At 41.8% G+C, this 24912-nt stretch overlaps 1 protein-coding gene across 1 annotated transcript in view; it reads left to right on the top strand.

Annotated features, from left to right (window-relative positions):
• The window catches only part of SWAP70 (switching B cell complex subunit SWAP70), a 41367-nt gene extending 16928 nt beyond the window's left edge, over positions 1 to 24439 (top strand). The window contains exons 3-12 of the mRNA XM_061610389.1: positions 1109 to 1282; positions 2667 to 2894; positions 8041 to 8187; positions 9654 to 9762; positions 12761 to 12942; positions 15135 to 15242; positions 15502 to 15668; positions 16197 to 16395; positions 17782 to 17878; positions 24170 to 24439. Coding sequence (XP_061466373.1) covers positions 1109 to 1282; positions 2667 to 2894; positions 8041 to 8187; positions 9654 to 9762; positions 12761 to 12942; positions 15135 to 15242; positions 15502 to 15668; positions 16197 to 16395; positions 17782 to 17878; positions 24170 to 24282 — 1524 coding nt within the window. The 3' untranslated portion in view covers positions 24283 to 24439. The remainder of the gene's footprint in view (positions 1 to 1108; positions 1283 to 2666; positions 2895 to 8040; positions 8188 to 9653; positions 9763 to 12760; positions 12943 to 15134; positions 15243 to 15501; positions 15669 to 16196; positions 16396 to 17781; positions 17879 to 24169) is intronic.
• The last annotated feature ends 473 nt before the right edge of the window (positions 24440 to 24912 follow it).

Below are 24912 nucleotides of genomic sequence, written 5' to 3' on the forward strand. Positions count from 1 at the left end.
GGAAACTATCTGTATTCAGTGCATTGTTCGGTTTTTCCAGCTGGTGCCCATTCACAGGTTACTCCAGATATCATTTTCCTGTGAGCAGTAGTGACAGTCTGTGCAAGAAAAACAATGAGCTCTTGGCTCAACAGGAAATCTGTTGTCCTGCTTCACATCTCCCATTAAATCTCATTGACCGCACTGGTCAAGCTCTCAGAATACTTCCTCTTGTTGTCCTGACTGCAAATGAATTATTTATCTAGCTCAATGGGGAGAATGAGTTACCATTTAACAAAGTCGACATTGTTGAACTAAGGGAGTATGGACAAATGCCCAGGTTGGCAAAAAGAAGCAAAGGGCAACAAACTTCCCTTTTATTGCAGTTTGGATTTTGAATAGCTAAAACCCCTAATTAAGAATAAGCTGTGCTAAATCAAAAGATGACATGTTCTGAAGGCTCAGGGTTTTAACTGTCTAGTGTTTGAAAGAGCATAATGAAAACTGAATTACAGGCTATTCCACAAAGTAATTCAGGCTGGTTTTGGGATCACAAGTGGTGATTGCCTTGCCACTGTCATATCAACAATTTTGCATAGTCGCCCTTCAAACATAAGACAGATTTGAGAGAGCTGTGCCTGTATCCAGTGCTAGCATATGTGTTCTCTTTTAAGTGATTTGTACTGCTGGCTCAGCTTCGTCCCTACCCTGTTTTAAAGACAGGCTGGTACTGAGCTTACTACATGCACAGTTTGGTTTATACCAACTCATAGCCTATTAGGAGCATATTTAGGGTGGAAGGGAGAGACCACTGTGAAATATATCAGTCAGTACGTGCCCAGGGACTACTGTTACTTGTCCTTAGCAAGTAGATGAAGTGTGATGTATATTAGTGTATAGTGCTTTGCGTAGAGCCTTCTCTCTGGTGTTACTACAGTGGTGTGGCCTCTAAGGAGGCCTACCAAATCAACATGCTGTTTTAACTTTGGATCTCTTGTGAAAAAAGTTTTGTATTTCTGCAGGTTTAAGAAATTTTGAAAATCTGGGTCGTCTTGCTGCTGTTGCTGGTACATTATATAATTCTTCACTGTATATCTTTAAATCATTTAAATTGCTTTGCTTTAATTAGGTTCAAGGAAACTTTGACAAAGTTGAATTCAATAAAATGTGTTGGACTCTGTGTGCCAAGAAGAACCTCACAAAAAACACCTTGCTCCTTTCCGATGATGATGCTTTTAAAGTATGGGTCATCTTCAATTTCCTATCTGAGGACAAATATCCACTGGTCATTGTACCAGAAGAGGTAGGAAATTATTCTTTCAAGTCTATGTCTAAACTGGCTATGTCTTTCTTGCTTTACTGTTCCATTGAGTTGATTGTAGAAACAATCTTGACTAGCAAAATTAAATCTTGGCAGTAAAATTTAAACCTAATATGGCTCCCCTCTTTCTCCAAGCTCTTCTGGCCTCTTTAATGAGTAATGAACACAACACAAAGAGAACTTCAATATTCACAGTTGTTATTATTATGTGCCTTCAAGTTGACTATGACTTATGGTGACCCTATGAATCAGCTATCTCCAACAGCATCAATACTTTTATTGGGACCCACCAAAATGTGGCAAAACAGTATCACACTTTTCAAGTTCTCCAAGACTCTTCATCATGCAAGATGTTATACAAAGTGGGAAGGGGAGGGGAGTGAGAGAAAATATAACACAAAATTTACAAAAATGAGGCTGGATATTGCTGCCACAAGATCAGCGTTTAGACTCTGTTCCAAGATGGAGATTGCAGATGGACTAAGTCTCTGCTATGTCTGTAAGTATCAGGTTATATACCTAGGATTCTGGAACAAAGAAGCAATGGTCACTCCCCATTTCTGAAAACACAAATGCCTTCTTTTATCCAGATCTACAGAGCTACTTCACCTCAGGCAAAAAACATGGTCGTGCCTAGTTAGAGTTCTGACACACACACCCTGCCTCAGTATAGCTGACATCTCATGCCACCACTTCACAGAAAACATTCCCAAGGTTTGTCCAAGCTAGCAAACTGCTGCATTCCTCAGTTGTGTAAACGGGCTCACAAGCTTAAATGACCCAGCTTTCCTCAGCTCACTGCTGCCCTCATATTTTATTTTTAAGATGCTATGTAGAATAAGAGAAAGATAATCCCTTGATATATCACCTTCTTGCACATTAAGCAAAGGCTTTCAGCAGGTTCTTTTCTAAGTTGTGGAGGAGGAAGCAGATTACTTCTTTGAAAGTCAATTATAAAAAGAATGTTAAGCACCTGTCACATAATTTGCAAATTGTTCCTCACAACTATCTTGTGGATCAGAGCAAGGGATTCTAAAAAAGAAAGAGAACAGTATCTTCTATAATGTATGTAGGAGTGTTCAGAAATGCAGCAGTTTCTTAGCTTGGATAAACAGCCTCACCTTCAGATTGTTTTCATTCACTGATAATCCCAGAGTATAGAACTTTGCCCCTTCCCCTTCACTTTTGTATACTGTGAAATGTAGAGCAGGGGCCTTTTCATCATATGGACAACACACTGTGGTTAGTTGACTCAGCTCCAGAGCTGACAACAGCAGTGAAAGAAGAGTCACTGAACTACCTTGTTTTTAGATAGATGATTATCTATTATATTTGTTCAGGGTCTGTTTTGTCTTTTTCTGTACAGATTGAATACTTGCTTAAGAAGCTGACAGAAGCCATGGGATTAGGCTGGCATCAAGAACAGTTTGAACATTACAAGATCAGCCTAGATACCAATTGGGAAGGTCTCTCGGCTTGGCAAATGATTGAGCTCATTGGAAGTGGTCGGTTTAGCAAAGGGATGGATAGGCAAACAGTATCTATGGCAATCAATGAAGTCTTCAATGAACTTATATTAGATGTATTGAAACAGGTAAGATCTGCATGTAAGTGCTGAAAATTAATATAAATAATTTGTACAGATATAATTATTTATGTTTTGGATTATATCAATGCTTTTAAAAAGCTCACAAAATTTTGAACCAAGGCTAGCAAATTTTACATCATGAAAAGCCAAATTCTGCAATGTGCATCAAAATTATTCACATTCATGTAGTTTGAGCAGATGTTCTTGTTTTGCATAACTTAATTCTGCTATTGCTAGTCATGAGAGGGATAAATAGTGATTTAAGAGCAATCACTGGAATTCCTCTATTGTCTCTCTTACGGCTTCTGAGAATTTATCAAAATGGTAAATCCCATTTTGTGGCTTTGAGTGCTAGGGGTTCACTATTATCCCCCCCCCTTTTTTTTTAACGTGGAAGTTTAGATTCTCAGGATCCTGGATTCTCTGCCCAGTATGAATTTCTGCTTTCGTGCATTCAGAGTATGATTGTGGCCCTTCCCATACTTACACCTTCTACAGCAGCATCTCTAAGCAAAGGTTAAGCTCAGAACAATACAACTTTTTAGGTGCTAACATCCCTTCGGCTACGGAAAAGCTCAGGTTTGGGGATTTACTGACCAATAAGGAATTTCTGCCAGTATAAAGCATATTAATTAAAGTGAGTCTAGTGGCTGCAGATAATGGGGAGAAAAACAACATAGGGATAGTACTCTGGAGTGTTACCATGGTACCATTTTTTGTTCATGTGAGCATTCCTGCAACTCATTTCCGTGATGGTGATCTTGTTCAGATCACATTCAAGTGATTTGGATGACTGGAGTCATGCTGATGGCTAACATGGCTGACTACCACATTTTCATTTATGTATATATAATAAATGAAATATATCTTTAATATTGGGGATGTTAAAAACTATTGAGAAGACAAGCGTTGCAGAATTTCCTCTGGCTTATTTTAGACTGAGCATAAATTCTACAAAACGTGTGTGGTACTTTTTAAAGCTAACAGTTACTAATTGTAGTGCCTCACGTTTGAATATGACTAGAAACATGCAGCCATGTGGTGAAGGAAAGAGGAAGCAAAAATCTTCTCAGAGATGCAGGTGCATGGGTGGAGGTGGCGGGGGTGGGAGAGAGTGTGCTTAATGAAGCACCACTAGGGATTTTAGTGAAACCAAGACTATTGAAGTTGCTTCACAGTTGACCCAGAGCCATCAGATGAGGCCTGGGCATTTCCAGAGGATTATTAGGATTCGGATTATTATTTATATTTATATTTAATAGTCACTTTTTTTTACAAAAGTGACTCAAAGCAACTTATAGAAACAAACATTAAAACCAAGTATAAAAAAGAATGAAATAGGAACCTAATACGCTTATTTCCTGTTTGTGCTATTGAAGCTACATGCTTGTGATTAGCTCAAGACAGGCTTATTATCAAATAAGAAGAAAGATCATAGTGTTAGATGGAGCCTGATGGATCACCAAATTCCATTCCTGCTGGAAGCAGGGATGTTTTATACTTAAGCATAATTCTCAAAATTCCTGCCCTGCCTTTCATTGTGCCCTTAAGGGAGCTTTTCCATACATTTAGGAAGGATGCCACATGGTTAAAACTGCTCTTATAGTTGGAATGTACACTTAAATCTAGCTTTCTCTAATTTAAAGTCATTGCTTTGTGAAGATACACTGAATGTTAAGTGCTAAGTGTAAGACAAGGTGTAATATTTCAGATGGTGAGTGAGGGTGGGTCAAAAGATTTAAGATGTACAGCAACCTAGGTTCAAAGGCCCATCATTGGATAAATTCAAGAGTAAATTGTTAAAAAGCAAGCTGTGTAATTGTTGTAGTTATTTGTTATTAATACCTTATAATAACTACAGGATAACCTGTGTTATCCACACAGGTCAAACAACCATCTTTTCTCTTGTTTTAAGCAAAAGGAATTTGAGTCTTTCACATGAATATACCCATTTAAGTCTTTATGCCAGCAGCAACAACCTACCCCCAAGAATGCCCATCCCCCATCCACCCCCATGGATGGGAAAACAGTTAATCAGCCCCATGTTGCTGCTACAAGCAACTGCAGTGGAAGTCTCCTTCAACTGCACTTTAAAAAGTTCAAGAGATTGAATAATAACACTGTACTACCCTGCAGGGATGTCATGCACACTGTTTCTCTTCCGCCCCCCTCAAAAATATAATGTATTTGTACAGCAGCCCTAGGCTACTTTGAAGAGCTGATGTAACCCACCTTTCCTCAGCCATAATACCCAGTCCTCTGCAATCCAATTCTGGATTTCTCCATTGTTTTCCCTATACAACAATCACTTCTCTACTAGGGAAGACTGACAGGAGGAGGGAGCTTCAAAATAAACCAGGAAGCTCCTTCAAAATGAACCAGACAGTCTTTCTCCATTGTCTGAATGTACTAGAGAGAGAAACTAGAGTAGTAAATGCACCAAGGAAGACACCAAAACAGCCTCAAAATGAACCAGGAAGTCTTTTGTCTTGCGCTTATACGATTCTTTATTTCTCTCTAGAGCTTGGCAGTCGTAGTTCTGACTCCACTCATTGCCTCAGTTTGCACATAACGTTAAACTATAGTTTAAAACAATCTGTGTCCTTTCCTGCTATGCTGTGGACAAAAACTGGTAATCCGCTCTGGGACCTCGGGGTGAAGGTTTTTTTTTTTAACAATCAAAAAGAGTGCCGCTTCCACATTTTGCCTCATAACTTTAATTCTAAAGGGGCTAGATATTTTTTAAATAAAAGTTAGTCTGGGGCTCCTGCAGGCTCTGGGCCCAGCACAGCTGTTCCCTTGTCCCTCTCTCTTGATTGCCCTGACTGTTGCATTATAGAACCAATAATATGCTGAAAGGAAATAGTGTCAGTGATGAACATCTATTTGTTCTAAAACCATTTTGGACATGTTTCAAGTAGTTGACATTCCTTGTGTGCATAGTTATGTTTTGAAGGCTCATAAAAATTAATTCAAGTTTATTGTTGGTTGCCCAGAATAAGTAATATGACTCTGGTTTACCTGGTGAATAGTGCAGCAAAGGGGCTGGTGGTTGATGCATATTCTACAACAAACCTACCAGATGCCAGAAGCTCTGGTCTGATAATTATTCAGAGATGTGGTTGCATGCACTACTGTTCCTGCATTTATGCTGCTCTACCACCAAAGGACAGGAATAGCACCAAGTACTAGCTCCAGGGCAGAAAGACAGACATGTTCTGCCACTTATCTCATTTACTGTTATTCTTAGCAAATATATGATGTATTTGCTGGCAGACACAGATTTTCATGACGCATAATATGTTTATAAAAATAGCATCTAAGAAAAAAGGGTATTTTAGCCCAACATTTCCTGGTGTTTATAGAAAATCAATCAGGAAAAGAAATATGTGTGTGAATTGTTCTGTTGGTTCTTGTTTGTATGTTTAATTAAAGGATTAGGTTCTTGAGGGCAAAACATCCCTGCTTCCTGCCAATTTGATAAGCTCTGAGTCCATTATATACACACATTTTTACCTAGTATAAAGCCGCTTAATTGCTGTCATTTCTGATTCATCTTGCAGATTGCAACAGTTTCAAGCAACATTTTAAGGAACAGAAGAATGTAGCTAAGAAGTTGAGGAGGGATGGAAACTTGTGACCCTCCAAATAGTGTTGGACTCCCAACTCCCACCAGCCCTAGCCAGTGGTGAGGGATGATGGGAGCTGTAATTCAGAAGCATCTGGAGGGCCACAGGTTCCACATCCCTAGGGCAGAAGGACTGGGCAAGCAGCTGTACTCTGCCTCTGTCCTTACATAAGATATCTTGTCAAAGTCAGCAGACTTGATGATTGTATACATTATTTTTAATGAAATGGTCTGTCTTTAAACTCTTATTTCTCTTTCTGTGTGATACCATTTTGAATAGCTTTACCCAAACTGGATAAAATAAACAGGTGGGTGCCCCTGTCTTTTCAAATATACAGTAGAACCATTTTAACAATTGTATTCATAGTTAGGACCCAAATGAGATATGAGCAATGGGAATATAAATAAATAAAATGAATGTCCTGTAGATAAAAGAAGAGAAAATACACTCTCCCCATCTGAGCCTTTCTTGCTCTTGTAAGTCTGGGAATGAGATGTGGTGCAGCTGAGTAAGTATGTTTGAGTTGCTAATGAAGTCTTGGGACTCCATCCACATGGGCTTTTATATACTTATTGGGTTCATTCACATACATTTTGAACTGAACCCATGCTGGTTCTGTGCGCATCTGTGCATAGTAGGGTTTGTATTACATGTGATATTTGCATGATGCAAGGTGAGATACTGTGGTGGCTCAGACATCATGGCAAACCAATAAGAACATAAGATCCCTCTTGAATTGAGCCAAAGGCCCATCTAGTCCAGCATCCCATTCTTACCAGATGCCTGTGGGAAGTCAGCAAGTTGGGCCTGAATGCAGCAGTGCTCTCCACATTTGCGATTTCCAGCAGCTGGTATTTACTCCCTCTGACACTGCTTTGGTCTATAAATATTGGAAATAAAATAAATAAATTGTGACTAGTAGCTATTCATAACTTTATCTTTCATGGTTTGCCATTTCTGAAGAAGTCAGGAGCATTGAACTCGCATAGTGTCTGAATGAGCAAACTATGGTTTGCACTTGGCATGCAAATGATGACCAGACATCAGTGTTTGGTTTTGGTTTGCAGGGCAAGTATTGAAATAATGTAAAACTGCCATACAAAATAATTGTCAAAATAATGGCCTTGAATGAAAGGTCATATGAAAACTGTATATGCTCCCATCTTTTCATCAGTTATATATTTGATTCCTATAGACCTTCTGCTAAGCCATGTTCCTTCAATTATACAGGTGCTTGCTGTTATTTTTAGCAATCTTAATTTTCAGCAGGCATGGATTAAATACTTTCTTCCTGACCAAGATAGGTTTAAAACATTTCTCTCACAATGGGGGGGGGATGAAATTACCCTAATGGTTTTTCATGATCTGAGTTTTTAATGTATCTTTGGACACTTATAATGCTTGTTTCAAAGCATTCCATGTATGTTGAAATAAATGAATATATTGACTATGTGTGGATTTAGGAACTGAAGTCAGAAGTCCTAATTCTAAAAAAATGTAAATGAACCATTTATATTTTACAGGGTTATATGTGGAAGAAGGGCCACAGAAGGAAAAACTGGACAGAACGTTGGTTTGTTTTAAAACCCAGTATTATATTGTACTATGTGAGTGAAGATCTGAAAGACAAGAGAGGAGAGATTGTACTAGATGGCAACTGTAGTGTAGAGGTAAAAAACAATAATAAATGAAATGTAAAAGTACAGACTGGAATGCTGCCCCCCCCCAAGATATATGCTAGGATAATTTAATTTTTCTTTTAATGACTGTTTCAGCTTGTTGAAATATTACATCTTTGTCTATTTAAAGGCATAATAGAAAAATCAATGTCTGTATTGCTACATCCCAGTTTAGAGAAACATGTAAAGAGGATACAGATCTCTTGCTGGAGCAGGCTGCTCCGTTAATTCCAATGGGAAGGAATAGATTTTTATGTGCACTGCAGATCTGCTCTTTCCACTGAAACATACGTGCTCGTAGCTCCAGCACCTGAAAAAAAAAGTTGTATTAGGGTGATAGGCTTTATGAATGTGTATGTATGAAACCAGTAAGAACTAATGATTTTATGTTCCTTTGATCACAGCTTAGCATAAGTGTCAAGATAATTTATATTTATAAGTATTATTTTCTAAAAGTTTCTAAATCATTACTGGGCAAAGAAGCCTCTGTATTTCTACTGATACAAGGAAAAGGCAGAATGGCAGGAGTAGGTATCCCTGTTACACTGCTCTAGTTCCATTATTGTCCATGGCAGAGTAAATAACTTTCATTGTTGTGAATCAAAGATGCTGATTATCTCTGAGATAAGCAAGTAGTGTTAGTTGTGCTAACACATGCCCCTCCAAAGATTAATTGGGGGTTGGGTGCATCTTGTAGGGCACCCGACCCATGCAGTCATATGCCCCTGAGTCTTTGTATTGGCCCCCTGCCATCCACTCAGCTGATGGCAATGACTATGGGACTAGTACAGACTCCATGGCAAACATAAGAGCTGCCATATAATGAATCAGACCATTGGTCCATCTATCTCAGTATTGCCTGCACTAACTTACAGTGGCTCTCCAGGGTTTCAGACAGGGAATCTTTCCTAGCCCTACCTTGAGATGCTGGGGATTGAACCAGGGACCTTCTGCATGCAAAGCAGATGCTATACTACAGAGCTATAGCCCTCCCCTTACTTCTTCATTATGTCAGCATGACGATGTCCAGAATGGAAAAATTAACAGTCTCCCCCGCCCCCCAAAAATTGGCCAGTGCCCAACCCTGGCCAGAGAGTGCTAGTAGCTATAGTGTGAATATGCTGAAAATGACATGCTTACTATTCTCAAACAGTATCTGCCAATAGATAACACTATTATCTTTTCCATGTTCTCTTACAAAAAAATGGGGGGGAATTAATTGTTCCAAGTTTGTACTACTAGCTTATTTTTGGAGACAATCTTAACTATGACATTTATTCATGCTTGTTCATACATAAACAATGATGATGGGGTGTGCATTTTTCTCCATTTGGTTCTTCTAAACTAACTTTTACTAGAAGAGATATAGTTACAAGCATTTTTGTGTGTATCTATGCAATTCTATATTGTGGTATTATTATGTATCATTTAATAGGAAACTAATTTTATTTTATTAGGCTTTGCCTGACAAAGATGGAAAGAAATGTCTCTTTCTTATAAAAAGTTTAGAGAAATGTTTTGAGATTAGTGCCTCTGATAAGAAGAGGAGGCAGGAGTGGATTCAAGGTAAGAATAAAGTTTCTGTGTTCTTACAGGCACCTTTAGGAGTTTAGACTAGTTGGGGAAAGCTGCAAAATATGGATTGTGTCATGAATTTAAGCATTAGGTAAACTTGGAAAAAGAATAATTTTGAAAAATTAGGAACAGCAGAAATAATCTAAACAAACTTTTATCCAAAGTACATAGTAATCTAGTTTTGTTTATGCAGTTTCTGCATGGCCATTATCAAGCAAAAATGAATGGCATTAGATTGGGAAACTATAAGCATACCTTTCTCTTTCACTTTGGAGTAGAACAAGAGAATATGCTAATCCATTCTTAACCTGTGATATGTTTCACATGTCACTATGAAGCCTCCACTGCTGGTGGTCTTCTCACAGACATGACAACTGGACAGATAGGCTGTCAGTCTGGATGTTTTTATGGGACTTTGATTCTCTCATTTGAGAAATATATCGCATTGTTGGTTTCAGTAAGATTAGCAACTATAAATATACCTATAATATTTTTGCAAGCATCACTCTACCTGTGAACACTTCTGTGCATAAGCGTTCACAGGCAGCATGATGGTTACAGGTGAGGCAGGCAAGGCAAGGCAAACTGCTGCAGTGAGAGGAGAGCAGCAGGAAGAAAGTAAGCGGTGGAGGTGGGTAGTTTAGGAGTAAGGGGAGCGATGGTGGACCCGGAGCTCAGCCTCACCAGGTGGGTGAGAGGCTGGCCAAGGGAGAGGACTTCTGGCACCCCCTGGGGTGGGTGGAGGAAGGGGAGGGGAGTTCTGATGCCCCCTGGAGTTGGGGGGATAAGGGCGAGGGAGCTCTGGTGATCCCAGGGGTAGTGGTGGTGGGGAAATGGCAACACCTGAGGGGAATGGGGGGAGAACTATGGCAAACCGTGGGGGAGGGGGGCTGTGGTAATCCGGGGGAAGGGGGGTTAGTGAATGAAGCGAGCCCCTAGTAAATATATACATAAAAAAGAACAGTTATTAACAGTAAGTCCAACACTGCTACATTAGAAACGTGAGACATCCCTATGCATTACTACCTCTGAAGGGAATTTCATTTATTTGGTATAAAATTTCGGTATGTTTTGGCAGAAGCCACTATAAATGATGCTTTTTTATCTCTGACATTTAGCAAAAAATCAATTTTTTGAGATGACTTGTACTAAAAAGTACCAAGTGCTAATAATCACAGCAACCTGACACTAAACAATTTCTCAGTTCTGAAAATGTTACTTTGTAACTTTCTCTTGGCTACACACTCTGTGTCTCTCTCACCGCCCCCACCCAGAAGAAGCAACAAAATACAGAAATAAACTAGCATTTGGCTTTTGTGGTATTGAAACTACTGCAGCTATACTTACATCAGTTGATAATTGAGCCACTTGCTTACCAGCAAAGTGAGCTGTACAGAGAATACAGACGTATGTTTTTATAATGCCAATTTAGAAAATTATGGGTGTTGAAAACTAAAATGGAGAATGATGTCAAGTTGTAGAGAAGGACCACTACATCTATTTGTATATTTACTATTTTTAATGTTAGTTTATAAGAAAACAAGCCTCTAGGTCAGCCTTTGCCAACCGGTGTGCCTCCAGATGTTGTTGGACCACAACTCCCATCAGCCTCAGCCAGCATTGCCAATTGTAAGGAAAGATGGGAATTGTGGTCCAACAACATCTGGAGGCACACTGGTTGGGAAAGGCTGCTCTAAGTAATGAACTTGCAAACCTCTCAGACTTGTTTGTCAACACTTCTGTATGGGAAGAGCCAGGAGAGAGCTTGAAGGAGCAGGTGCATAGCACATTTGGACTGGACTTGAGAGACCTATGTTCAAACCTCCAGACAGAGATTTATGTGATACTTTTTATGATACAAAACAACAAACCGTATATGACAAGAGTGCTAGCTCCCTGCTTTTTTGTTTTTAACTGGTATTGTAATTTGCTTAGTCCTTCCTCCTAAACCTATGAGTAATTTAATCTGGAAACTATGCTTAATGTAATCTGAAAGCTATGAGCAAAATTATATAAAACCACCCAAGCACTTTGCTCTGCGGAATAGGCACTGTTACAGGTGCCACATAATACTCATTCCGCACTTGCAAGGAATCATTCTTTTAGTGTGACAGCACCTATTTTTTAGAACTCCCTGCCTATTCACATCAGGCAGGTGCTTTCACTGTATTCCTTTTGGCACCCGCTTAAAAATGTTTTGTTTTACATAGATGTTGATGTGTTTTAATCTTTTTAGTTAGCTAACTGCTTACAGGGTTTTTTTTACAGACAAGCAGTATATACATTTTGTTTTTTTAAAAAAAATAAGATGCTACCTTCTACCAAATCTGACTACTGGTCCATCTTTCTACCTCAGAATTATCTTCTCTGACTAAGGGTGCCTCTCAGGCTTTTGCCATCAACCTCTGCTTGAGATCCTGCAAATGCCAGGTGGTGAACTTGGGACCACCTGTTTACAAAACATGTGCTCTACCACTGAGATTTGGGGAGGGATAACAGCTGTTTCAGACTCAGATCCTAAGCATGTTAGCTTGGAATTAAGTCCTATTGAGTTTAATGAGACGCATGGAGTTCATTATAGTAGGTTTCATTAGGCTGCAATCCTGAGGGCTGCATATGGCCAATACAATAATTTATTTCAGGTTCTCTCTTGATTTGCCATGTGTTTTGTGTTCTGTAACTCTCAAGGCTTTACTTCCACATCTCACTGGCTTTACCATAATATGACCACCTGCAAAGAGGTTGAGTTTGGTGACACAGTGTACTATTGGCCACTACACCACTCTGTAAATAGACATGAATGCAAAAACTGATAATCTTGACTTGGTGACCTCAGTATAGGGAGTTAAAGCAGCATTACAATATTGAACAGTAACAGACTAATGGCTGCAGGGAAGGAATTTGTATGCTTAGAAAGAATATTATGGCTTTTTGATTAATGGAGTGTATATGTGTCCTCTTCCTTTTTCATTTTAAACTATGCAAACAGCCATTCAGACAACTGTAAATCTATTGAGATTAAGCAGCCCTCCACCTCACAAGGAGGCACGACAGAAACGTAAAGAACTCCGCCAGAAATTACAGGCTGAACAAGAGGAACTGACAAGGCAAATGAAAGAGCTCCAAGTGGCAAACGAGAATAAGCAGAAGGAACTAGAGACTGTCCGAAAGGTGAGTACAGACCATAGGCTTTTTTATTTGTATCATTCTAGAATGTACTATTAATTGTTTTTGTATGATTTGTGCTTCCTGAGACAGTGTATTCTTCATAACTGTAAAAAAATGTAAGCTTATCCTGATGTAATTTAAGGTATTAAAACAATGTGAAAGGATGTCATGGCACTAAGCCCTAAAAAGTCTTGTCTCAAACATAATAATCAAAGCATGTGAATTGTCGTGTTCCCAAATCAAACGTTCAATATATTTGGAGAGGATAAGGGATGGTGAAAATTCATTTTTATTAAGATTTCTGTTCCTGTATTGCCACAGAAAATTGAAGATCTTGTACAATTCTTCTTGATTAAACATTCCCATAGAAAACCCGAGGGGGGGGAAGCTTCTCCCACACAAACACACACAAAGTGAGGGAGAGCGAGCAGACAGCTCTCATTTTAAAGCTAACATGAAACAAAAAGGTGTATATTAAAGTCCCAGAGGTTTTTGATTGGAGTGATGGATCTAATGTAAAAGTACTGTGGTGGTGTTTCAGTAATCTGAACATTGCTTACCTTGATTGTCTTCCAGTCAAGGGGTGGTGGTTTTCTGAATGGTGACAGGCACACAGTTCAACCTGAAGGGAATTTACAGATCTGGGAGAAGATAAGAGTCTCGGGTCCTTGGCATTTCCTTCCTGCTTATTACATATGAATGGACATACTGTGTACAAAATCAACAGAATTGTGTTTCAAATTAAGAAAAGGATGCTTGGGCCTCACTGGCTAGCTAGATCCTAAGGACATCAAAGTTATCAGGGTATTCCACAGCTGAAACTTGATATATACACAGTCCAAGACACCATGATTATTAGTATAGTCCAGGGATGAGGAATCTGTGGTCCTCCAGATGTTGTTGGAATACAGTTTTTATCATCTTATCATCCCTGGCCATTGACCATGCTGATGGGAGTTGCAATCCAGCAATATCGGTAGAGCCACAAGTTGCCCATAGTATAGTCTGAAAATAGGATATTTTGATGTCTAATGGATGAAAGACAAAACATGAAATCTTTCATGATAGTGGCCTGCACTCCAGGAGAGAACAAGCAATACATGGAGAGAATGTAGAGGTGTGGGATTTTCCCCTTCACATGTTAAAGCAGCCTCTGATGGAAGGAGGGAATATTTTCAGTGGCAGGCAAGAAAATTAGAGCTACTAGTAGTTAATATATAAGCAGTAGTGAAAGTGGAGTAGGAATGGACATATTCCAAAGGACTGGTAGAAGCAGTATAAGACACCTGATTTTGCTGAGACAGGACACTGAGGGGGCAAGCTTGGTGGAAGTTTACATGCTGGATTTTAAAAAAACCCAGTGATAGGCACGAAGTCTCAGGGGTTCACAAATGGGAGAGTTTAACTTAGTAGCATATAAAGTGAGACCCAGAGGGCATATTTGTACCAGATTCTGGCAAGGGCAAAAGATTCTGATAAAGCCCATCCAGTTTACCCAAGTCCCAAAGCTAAGTCTCTCCCCCTGCCCCACCCCATTCTACTCCACAACGGCTTATTCGTAGACTAAGAGACTTATGGGGCCAGCAGGAGTGGCATAGTAAACAAAGGGAAATGTTACCCGGGTTTTTATTTTGATGCTACCACATTACTTTGAGATTAGCACTAAAATGACAGATTAGTTATGAGTTTCTATTCAGACATGTTCATCACGGGTTGTGAGTACCATACTTGAATCTTAGATCCAGCTCGCCAGTGTCCCTTGTCTGTTGTGTAAAGTAAAATATCTCTGGTGCCACTATTCACTTGCTTTGGTGTAGTAACTCTGATAGTGTACCTTTTGTGCTGCGTTGTTTGCTATTATTTGGTTGATGTGAGCTAATTTGTTAGGAATGTGTTGAATAGCCTCAGTACAGGCTGCTGAAACTATCTGACCTTGGAGGTCCTTCCTATCCTTACAACTTTGTGATTCTAGGGCCTGAGAATTATTTCAACCTAACTGCAAATAGTTTTATTTTTAATTTATATTCCACCCTTCAAAATATGCTTCCCCTAGTATGGCTTACAAGACATTAAAATAAAAATACACTTAAAAACAAATACCACAACATCTAAGCTACTTGGAAAAATGGTTGATCCGTATCTGTGGATATGGATGAATTAGTAAAAGCTGTCTAGTATTTCCTTCTCTGGCACAGCAACTTGAAGAAGCTGCAGCTCGAGCTTCAGAAGAGGAGAAAAAGCGCCTGCAGACTCAAGTGGAATTGCAAGATAGATTTAGTCTTGAACTGGAAAGAGAAAAAATGGTAAGTGTCAAGGACAGCAAAATAAAAGAGTAAAAAACAACAAAGTAACCAAGTAACTGAGACAACCAAACCAAAATTCAAATGGTTGATTCAGAACTCATAGTTGCAAACTTGTGAGATGATGGGGTGGGGTGCCTGATGGATGGAGGGAAGGTGTCTGCCTGTCAGTCTGTCTGTTGCTCTGTCTCTCTCATAGAAAGATGAATGCTGTTATTTGTTTTGAAGGATGGTGAAGTATTCTTCTCTTTCATATTGCTAGGTAAGACAGAAAATGGAAGAACAGGTTGCCCAGAAGTCATCTGAGTTAGAACAATACTTACAGAGAGTTCAAGAGCTTGAGGAAATGTATAAGCAGCTACAGGAAGCCTTGGAGGATGAGAAACAGGCACGCCAGGATGAGGAAACTGTCAGGAGACTTCAGGCCAGGTCAGTATATAATTTTATAGCAGTAAATGGAAGGGTTGCCATTCATTTATCTGACAGAGTGGAAGACTTGAAGATATATATATGTGTGTGTAGGGTGGCAAAACAACTTGAATATCACTGCATGGAGGCAGATTTCTCTGCTCTTGAATCCTTGTATTTTCTGCTTCTGGCATTCTATAACATGGTTGACAGGGAAACAAACCTTAGTCCAGAGTTGTCTTGTCAGTCAAGAAGTGGTTTAGTGAAATCTGATGAAGTTATATACTAAAGGGAATGATGAAAAAATCCCGAAGGTAGCAGCTAATGTTCATATACAAGATGATCTCTGCTCCAAGTTTGGTTGCCAAAGAGGCTTGGAGCATGAAAGCAAAAAGCCTCCCACTGATCTGTTCTAAGGCAACCCTTTCTTGGCTGTTTAGACCACCTAGAGAAGGAATGACAGTTTTGTCAATTTTTGATCATTAATCACATGGATAGTGCAGCTCCTAAGGTATACACTCTCCCTCAATTACTATAAACTTTCTCTAGGCTACTGGAGGAAGAGTCTGCCAAGAGAGCAGACCTGGAGAAATGGCACTTAGAGCAGCAACAGACCATTCAGGTGACCGAAGCAGAGAAGCAGGAGTTGGAAAACCAGAGAATGATGAAGGAAAACGCGCTTCAAGTTGCCATGCAACAATTAGAACAATTGGAATTGGATAGGAAGCAAGCACTTGAACAGTACGAGGTGAGCTAATGCAATTTTTAATGTCTGCTTGCATAAAACATCTATTGGACGTAGGATTAAACCAGATGCATTCAAGTTAATAACAGGGCAGTCTGAGCTATAAAGCTTAAACACTCACTAATTTCCAGTGGCCCTAGCAAATCATACATAGAACTGGATCTGTTCTTAGAGGACATTTGTGTTTGTATTGTGTGTGAGCCAGATTTCCCCAACCTGGTTCCTTCCAGATGTTTTGGACTTCAACTCTGATCATTCTTGACTATTGGCCATGTTGACTGGAGCTGATGGGAGCTGGAGTCCCAGAAGATCTGAAGGAAGCCAGGCTGGGGAAGACTGCTGCAAGCTAACAGCATCAGTGGCACTTGCAAGAAAATATCTTTTATGCTGAGGATTTCCAGGATTAAAGCCCATGTAGTCCAACGTTGAAGATCCTCCGTGGCGCAGAGTGGTAAGCGGCGGTAACGCAGCCGAAGCTCTGCTCACGGCCGGAGTACAATTCCAACGGAAGGAGGAAGTCGAATCTCCGGTAAAAGGGGTCGAGGTCCACTCAGCCTTCCATGCATCCGTGGTCGGTAAAACGAGTACCCGGCATACGCTGGGGGGTAAAGAAAGGCCGGGGAAGGAACTGGCAGTCCCACCCCATATATACGGTCTGCCTAGTAAATGTTGCAAGATGTCACCCTAAGAGTCGGAAATGACTCGCACTACAAGTGCGGGGACACCTTTACCTTTTAGTCCAACGTAGAGTGTGGGCACCTAAACCTGGGAAATGTGGGTTCAAACATCACTTTGGGAATAGACTCAGAGCCCCTTTGAAACGTTGCCTGATTTATTTATTTAACCTATTTCTAGCTTGCCCATCATTGAAAGCAACCCCAGGGTGGGAACATTAAATAATTTTAAACCATAACAAAACATTTATAAATATAATATTACAATAAAATGAGGGCAAATATAATATATCAGTAGAGCAGCAGCCTACACAATACACATAGCGCGAGATAAATCATTCTTGCTAATTAACATCTAGTTCCATCCACACATAGCCATCAGGTGGTCAGACTGCAGTTTTTGCAGTTGTATGGATCTGCCAGCATGCACAGGATACATTCTAGATAATAGGCATTTGTAATGGTATGCCAAGTGCTGAGCTGGGCTGAATCCTGTGCACGCCAGAAGAAGCATATGACTGCCTTGCCACAGGCTGATGTGACCAGAAATTGGCTTCTGCCATTCACTGAAATGGCCATGTGAAAAGGCTTTTCTTTTGCAGTCTTCATAGTCTCCCTTGCAGACTAAAAACTCTGACTGTAGAATTAAAAGAAATCTTTATCATTTGAGCATCTATGCATTGTTAATGTTTAAATTAATTGAATCTAATTTTAGGAGGTCAAAAAGAAGTTGGAAGTCGCAGCAAACAAGACCAAAAGTTGGAAAGATAAAGTAGCTCATCACGAGGGATTAATTCGATTAATTGAACCAGGTAGGAAAGCAAGCTTTTCATTCATGAATCAGCAGAGTTGCTGTTAAGTTATTTTTATCCCCAGTAACCTATTGTGGTTTCCAAGAAGTCTGAACTGTTAACTGAGTCATCCTGGGCTGCACTTCCTGTTCCTGAACTGGGAAATGCTGCAGTCTGGAAAACATGATAAAAAATTCTGAATGTGCTGCAAACTGTGCTGCAAACGAACAATACCAACTGAGATTGTAGGTGCCTGCATGACAGACCTTATAAGCTACAATAGTAGGGAAAAAACATCTTAGTAGTGAAAAGGAGCAAACAGAGTAATTCTTTGGAAAGGTTTTATGCTATTTCAATGTTATATTGAGCTTATTTTATGATTGTATTTTCTTACTCACTGGGGGATCGCTGGTTGAGGAAGTGAAAAGAAATGAACAAATGAATGGCATTCTTCAGACTGTAGCACAATCCCTTGGTTTTATTTTGACTTTTTCTGTAAGATGTTTGGCATTCCAACTCTATGGAAATCATATTTGGGTTTCGTTACTATCTATAGTATGTGTACTACTTAAGATTCAAAAGGATATTTCTTAGCGTTTGTCTTGAAGCACGGACATTTCTGTTGCAATTTCTTATTTACTCATCCTTGTTAACATAATGAAGACAAATTATATTGATTCAAATGAATCCTGGTCAGCTTTTCTGTTTTGGGGAGTTGCTGTTTTTGTTTTAAAAGTAGGAGAACTCATGGCAGATTTCATAGACTGAAGATGTTCGTACTTGGCGACTGAGGCGGATGCTTAGCAGGGAGCTCCGCGCTTCAACTTAAAAACATCTTTAAAAAACTTCAATGCCATCAATTATCATCTGCCGGTTTGTCTGCCTGTCACTACGGGCTGAATATTGCTGCATACCTGGGGCCGTTGTCGCCCCCGTTACCCGCTGTTGTCGTCCTTGCGGGCTGTGCTGCCTGGGGCTTTGCTGCTGCTTGTGTGCGGGCGTCGTTGCTGGGTTGTGCCGCTGCTGCCGCCTGCCCGCTGCCGCCGCTTGCCCGCCTGCTGCTGTCGTGGTTGTGTTGCTGCCTGGGCGTTGCGGCTCTGTTTCATCGCCGCCGCTGCGGGCCGTGCCGTGCTGCCGGGGTGCCGTTGTTGCGGCGGTCGGGCCGCTCTTCGGAGTGCCGTCGCGGAGGCTGGGCCGTTGCTTTTCGTCGCGGCCTGTGCTGCTGTTACCGGCGCTTGACCGCCCGTGTGCCGCTGCGGGCTGTGTCGCCGCCCGGGGCGCCGTCGCTGCGGCTGGTGCTGTCGCCGCCGTTGTTGCGGGCCCGCCCGTGTGCGGGCGTTGTGACCGCCGCCTCTGCCGCTGCGGGCTGTGCTCTTGCCCGGGTCGTCATCGTTGCGGCTTGTGCTGCCGCCGCCATCGTCGCCCCCGCCGCCGCGGGCCGTGTCGCCGCTGGAACATCATCGTAGCGGCCGGGCCCATTGCTTTTCCACTGCTGCCGGGGCCTTCGTGCCGCTGTTGCTCGGACATTCTTTCGGCTGCTTCTGCCTGCTCCTTGTTGTTGTTTCATCGCTGGATCGTTGCTGCTGGGCTCCGTTGCTTCTGCCTGCTCCCATGTCTTTGTTTCATCGTGGCTTTCTGCCTGCTTGCCGCCACTCCATTCAAGTTCGCTGCTTGGGGCGTGTTTTACCCTTTTGGCTTGCTTACTTGTTTGTTTGTTTATTGGGTCGTGGGCAGATATTTTACAACTTTATTTGCAGATATTATTTATGGACGAAGCTTGATGCGGAGGAGTATTCTTAATACCGGCTGCTAGTGTTGATGTTTGGGTGTATTTTAACTTGTTAGTTAGTTTGTTTGTTTGTGCGTGTGAATGAGATTGTGTGGATGTGTTTGTGTGCGTTTATGTGTATTTTATGTGTTGTTGTGTGAATGTGCCTGTTGTGTTTTAGTATTTTTAAATATGTGCCTGGGAGAGCATATTTTGCATTTAACGGGGAGGCTTTCGGGGGCCCCAATTAGCGTAGTGACGGGTTATGGGAGGTATGGCGCTAGGAGGAGAACGTGCCAGGTAAGGGGAACTCGCCCCAGACAAGTTGTGTCTGTGCCTTGTTCCGGTTCTCCTCAAGGCCACAGAACTGCTGGTTGTTCTATCAGCCAGCCCTTAGATCTCCAGGTGCTGCTTTTGAATGCCAGGTCGGTATATAATAAAACCTCCCTTGTCCACGACTTAATTGTGGATGAGGGTGCCGACCTGGCATGTCTAACCGAGACCTGGGTGGGTGAGCAGGGAGGAGTTGCTCTCTCTCAGCTTTGTCCACCTGGGTATACGGTGCAGCACTATGGTAGACCTGAGGGTCGGGGAGGCGGGGTCGCTGTGGTCTATAGGAGTACTTTCTCTCTCACCAGGCATCCTGTCCAGATGGCGACTGGTCTAGAGTGCCTCCACCTTGTGCTGGGTCAAGGAGACAGACTGGGAATCCTGTTGGTGTACCGCCCACCTTGCTGCCCAACAGTTTCCCTAGCTGAGCTGACAGAGATAGTCTCGGAGGTATTGCTGAGGTCCCCCAAACTTGTGGGGGGACATCAACATTCATGCCGAGACTGTTTTATCTGGGGCGGCTCAGGACTTCATGGCCTCCATGACAACCATAGGGCTGTCTCAATTTGTTACTGGCCCAACGCATGTATCGGGTCACACTCTTGATTTGATCTTCGCCATTGGTCATGGAAATGGTGATCTGGAGGTGGGGTGTTTTTCATCTACTCCATTGTCATGGACAGATCACCGCCTGCTGAGTTTTAGACTTACGACGACTCTTTCCCTCTGCAAGGGTGGGGGACCTATTAAGTTGGTCCGCTCTCGGAGGCTTATGGATCCTATTGGTTTTCAGACGGCTCTGGGAGTTTTTCCATCTGATAGTACTGGCGCTCCTGTCGAGGCCTTGGTCGAACTGTGGAATACGGAGATGGCCCGGGCTATTGACACGATTGCTCCCGCGCGCCCTCTTCGATGCAGAGCTCATACAGCTCCGTGGTATACCCCGGAGCTGAGAGTGATGAAGCAAGAGAGAAGGAGGCTTGAGTGCAGATGGAGACGAACTCCAGACGGATGCAGTTATGCTTTGGTAAGTGCCTCTACTAAGTCGTATATAAAAACGGTAAGGGCGGCGAAGAAGTTTCACTTCGCTGCCTCTATCAGGACATCTCTCTGCCGCCCTGCAGAGCTTTTTAGGGTTGTACGAGGACTCTTACATTCTGGTCCTCGAGATACTATTGAAACATCTGAAGCTCGCTGTAACGACATTGCAGGGCACTTCCAAAATAAAATCGCATGCATCCATAGGGACCTAGACTCCGATGTTATGACAGACGAATCCATTGAAGTGTCCAGAACACGGTCTTGTCTTTCATTATTGGATAAGTTTCAGTTGGTGCAGCTTGAGGAAGTGGACAAGGTACTTGGATTGGTGCGGGCGACCACGTCTGCTCTAGATCCTTGTCCATCTTGGCTAGTGAAGGCTAGCAGGACTACTACCACCGGCTGGGCCAAGGAGGTGATAAATGCCTCCTTGAGTGAGGGAGTAGTCCCTAGTAGCCTCAAGGAGGCAGTAGTGAGACCTCTCTTAAAGAAACCTTCCTTAGACCCAGATGACCTGAACAACTATAGACCGGTGGCGAATGTCCCCTTTTTGGGCAAGGTTCTGGAGCGGGTGGTTGCCGGTCAGCTCCAGGTGCTCTTGGATGAGACCGATTATCTGGATCTGTTTCAATCCGGTTTTAGGCCTGGTTTTGGCACTGAAACAGCCTTGGTCGCCCTGTATGATGACCTTTGTCGGGAGAGGGACAGAGGGAGTGTGACTCTGTTGATTCTCCTTGATCTCTCAGCGGCGTTTGATACCATCGACCATGGTATCCTTCTGGGGAGACTCGCGGAGTTGGGAGTTGGAGGCACTGCTTGGCAGTGGTTCCGCTCCTACTTGGCGGATCGTCGCCAGAAGGTAGTACTTGGGGAACATTGCTCGACTCCTTGGACTCTCCATTGTGGAGTCCCTCAGGGGTCGGTTTTGTCCCCCATGCTTTTTTACATCTACATGCAGCCTCTGGGTGCCGACATCAGGAGTTTTGGAGTGCGTTGCCACCAGTACGCTGATGACACGCAGCTCTATTTCTCCTTTTCATCTTCTACAGGTGAGTCTGTGGATGTGCTGAATCACTGCCTGACCGCGATAATGGACTGGATGAGAGCTAATAAACTGAGACTCAATCCAGACAAGACTGAGACACTGTTGGTGAATGCCTTCCCTACCCAGATGGTGGATGCTTACCCTGTTCTAGATGGGGTTACACTCCCCTTGAAGGAACAGGTTCGTAGTCTTGGGGTTCTTTTCGATCCTTCCTTGTCTCTGGAGGCGCAAGTGGCCACGGTGGCAAGGAATGCATTCTACCACCTTCGGTTGGTAGCCCAGCTACGCCCCTATCTGGACAGGGATGACCTCGCCTCAGTTGTTCATGCTCTGGTAACTTCTAGGTTGGATTACTGTAATGCGCTCTACGTAGGGCTGCCCTTGAAGACAGTTTGGAAGCTTCAGCTAGTGCAAAACGCAGCAGCCAGACTGCTGACGAGGACCAGCCGGTCAGCGCATATAACACCTGTTCTGGCCCGTTTGCACTGGCTACCTATTTGCTTCCGAGCCAGATTCAAGGTGCTGGTTTTGACCTATAAAGCCTTACACGGCGTGGGACCGCAGTATCTTGTGGAACGCCTCTCCCGCTATGAACCGACCCGGTCACTTCGCTCAGCGTCTAAGGCCCTCCTCCGGGTACCAACCCATCGGGAAGCCTGGAGGACAGTTACTCGATCTAAGGCCTTTTCTGTAGTGGCCCCCGAATTGTGGAATAGCCTCCCCGAAGAAATACGCCTGGCGCCGACGCTTCTATCTTTTCGGCGCCAGGTTAAGACCTGGCTATGCTCCCAGGCATTTTAATGCGTTTAATGTTACAATTTTAAATCTCTTTGTTTCAGTTTATTTATTGTGATATTTTGTATTTCTGTACTTTTAATCTTTTGTACACCGCCCAGAGAGCTATTCGCTATGGGCGGTTTAAAAATGAAATAAAATAAATAAATAAAATAAATAAATAAAAATACTTGTTATTTCAACCATCACTGATCTTTCCTATAAGGAGCTTAATCTGCTTGTTCAGGTGAATTCTCTGAGTCAGGTGAATTTTGGTAATAGATGCAATGTAGCTGCAGCTGGCACTTGGGGAGAAAGAGCTGCTCTGTTACTGCCTGTGATCCCAGGCAGTGGGAAAACAGGCTATGACACATCATCACTAAACATATTTATTGAAAAACTGTCCACAGAATAGAATGAAACCGACTTACAAGTAAGTGTGCTGAAGATAAAAGCCTGTGTGTTCTGTAAAACAAAAGCTCAAGGCAATTTACAGTAATGTTTACAAGTCCATCTACTCTTAAAAAGTTTTTTTCCTCATGATAAGCACAGTACTTTATTGATCTTGGGGAATCATTCCATGTTTTTCTGGAGTCATTTGAAGTCCATGGCTAATAGGTTATCACAGTGTCCACTTATCACAGTGATTATACACAGTATGACTAGACATCATATAAATGAAACACAGGTTGGAGAGAAGAACTGGCAATTCCTGACTCCAGGTGATTCTGGGTAGCAGATCTAGACCGACAGAGCATGGAAAAAAATGAAGATGTGACCAGTTAGGGGCTACATTAACCACTTTTTTGCCTAGTGATAATTACATACATGTTATGTAGTTCATATATTAGGGTTCTCTGTTGTGAAATGTTTAGCTCTAAGTCATTATACTAACATTCTTCACAGCAACTGTATTGAATCATTTTGCCATGGTGGTAAGAATATTGTACATCGGCTTTGGAGCCCTGGGTTCAAATCCCACCTCATAGTTCTTTCATTCTCAATTCACCATTTGGAAAATGGGACTGACAAGGAAATTATGTGTATTGCAGAATTCTGAGAAGGATAAGATTTGTTCATAACTTCAGACACTGAAACGTTAGATAGGCACAACTCTTCAGAATTATCATTACTATTGGGGTAAATTTTGAACCTGCTATATTATTTTGAAAAATCATACGCTGAAAAGAAAAGGAGATCCATGTGAAATTGTTGATGTCATCTGTCCATGTGCATTAGTTTTGATGGGATCCACATTCTGGCATGCAACTTACCACAATTAACTAAGCGTGACTAGATCTGGAACGGGGCATACTTATTTAAAATACTACAAGTAAAATATTGTGTTTTACAGGTTCCAAGAATCCTCACTTGATCACAAACTGGGGACCAGCAGCCTTCACTGAAGCTGAACTTGAGCAAAGAGAGAAGAGTTGGAAGGGGAAAAGGGGCACTTCTGAGCAATGAATATATCTTAAATATTTGGGTGTGCATGTGAATGAAAATGAAATAATTTTATACCAGCTTTTTACTTATCCTGAACGTTGGTTCAAGGTTTCTAGTTGGTTCAAGGTTTCTGTTCACAATTTGTAATGGATGACAAAATATAAACTTATATACTGCACATTAATGTCTAATGCATTTTCATGCTCATACATACAGGGAGAATAAATTATAGCAGAATTGGTAGGGGGTCAAAAGTGTTAAATGTCTACACACAAATTGTGTTTGAAATGAGTTATGTAGATCAAGAAAATGTGTGTGTGCAGATTTCAATTCAATTTTTAGAATTTAGCACAGGGTGAGGAGAAGGAGAAGTGAAGCACAGGGACCAACTGAAACACATTTTCAGTTAATCTAAGCTAGTTAATAAACTCTAAACTCAATCTGTTTGAAGCCGTAAAAGGTAGTGTAAACAGTAAAAGGGCTGTTACTGCTTGAGTCCACAGTCTCATGGAGGAACACATTAACCTTCTTAACTAATCAATATAGCCACTAAAGTTAGGTGTGGTTGAAATGCCCCAGAATTCCTTTTTCTGTAGATATGGTCTGCTATCTCAGGAAAATAACGAGGGAATAACATCTGTATCTTAGGCA

This window comes from Rhineura floridana, chromosome 2 (assembly GCF_030035675.1).
Source record: "Rhineura floridana isolate rRhiFlo1 chromosome 2, rRhiFlo1.hap2, whole genome shotgun sequence".
Classification (NCBI taxonomy): domain Eukaryota; kingdom Metazoa; phylum Chordata; class Lepidosauria; order Squamata; family Rhineuridae; genus Rhineura; species Rhineura floridana.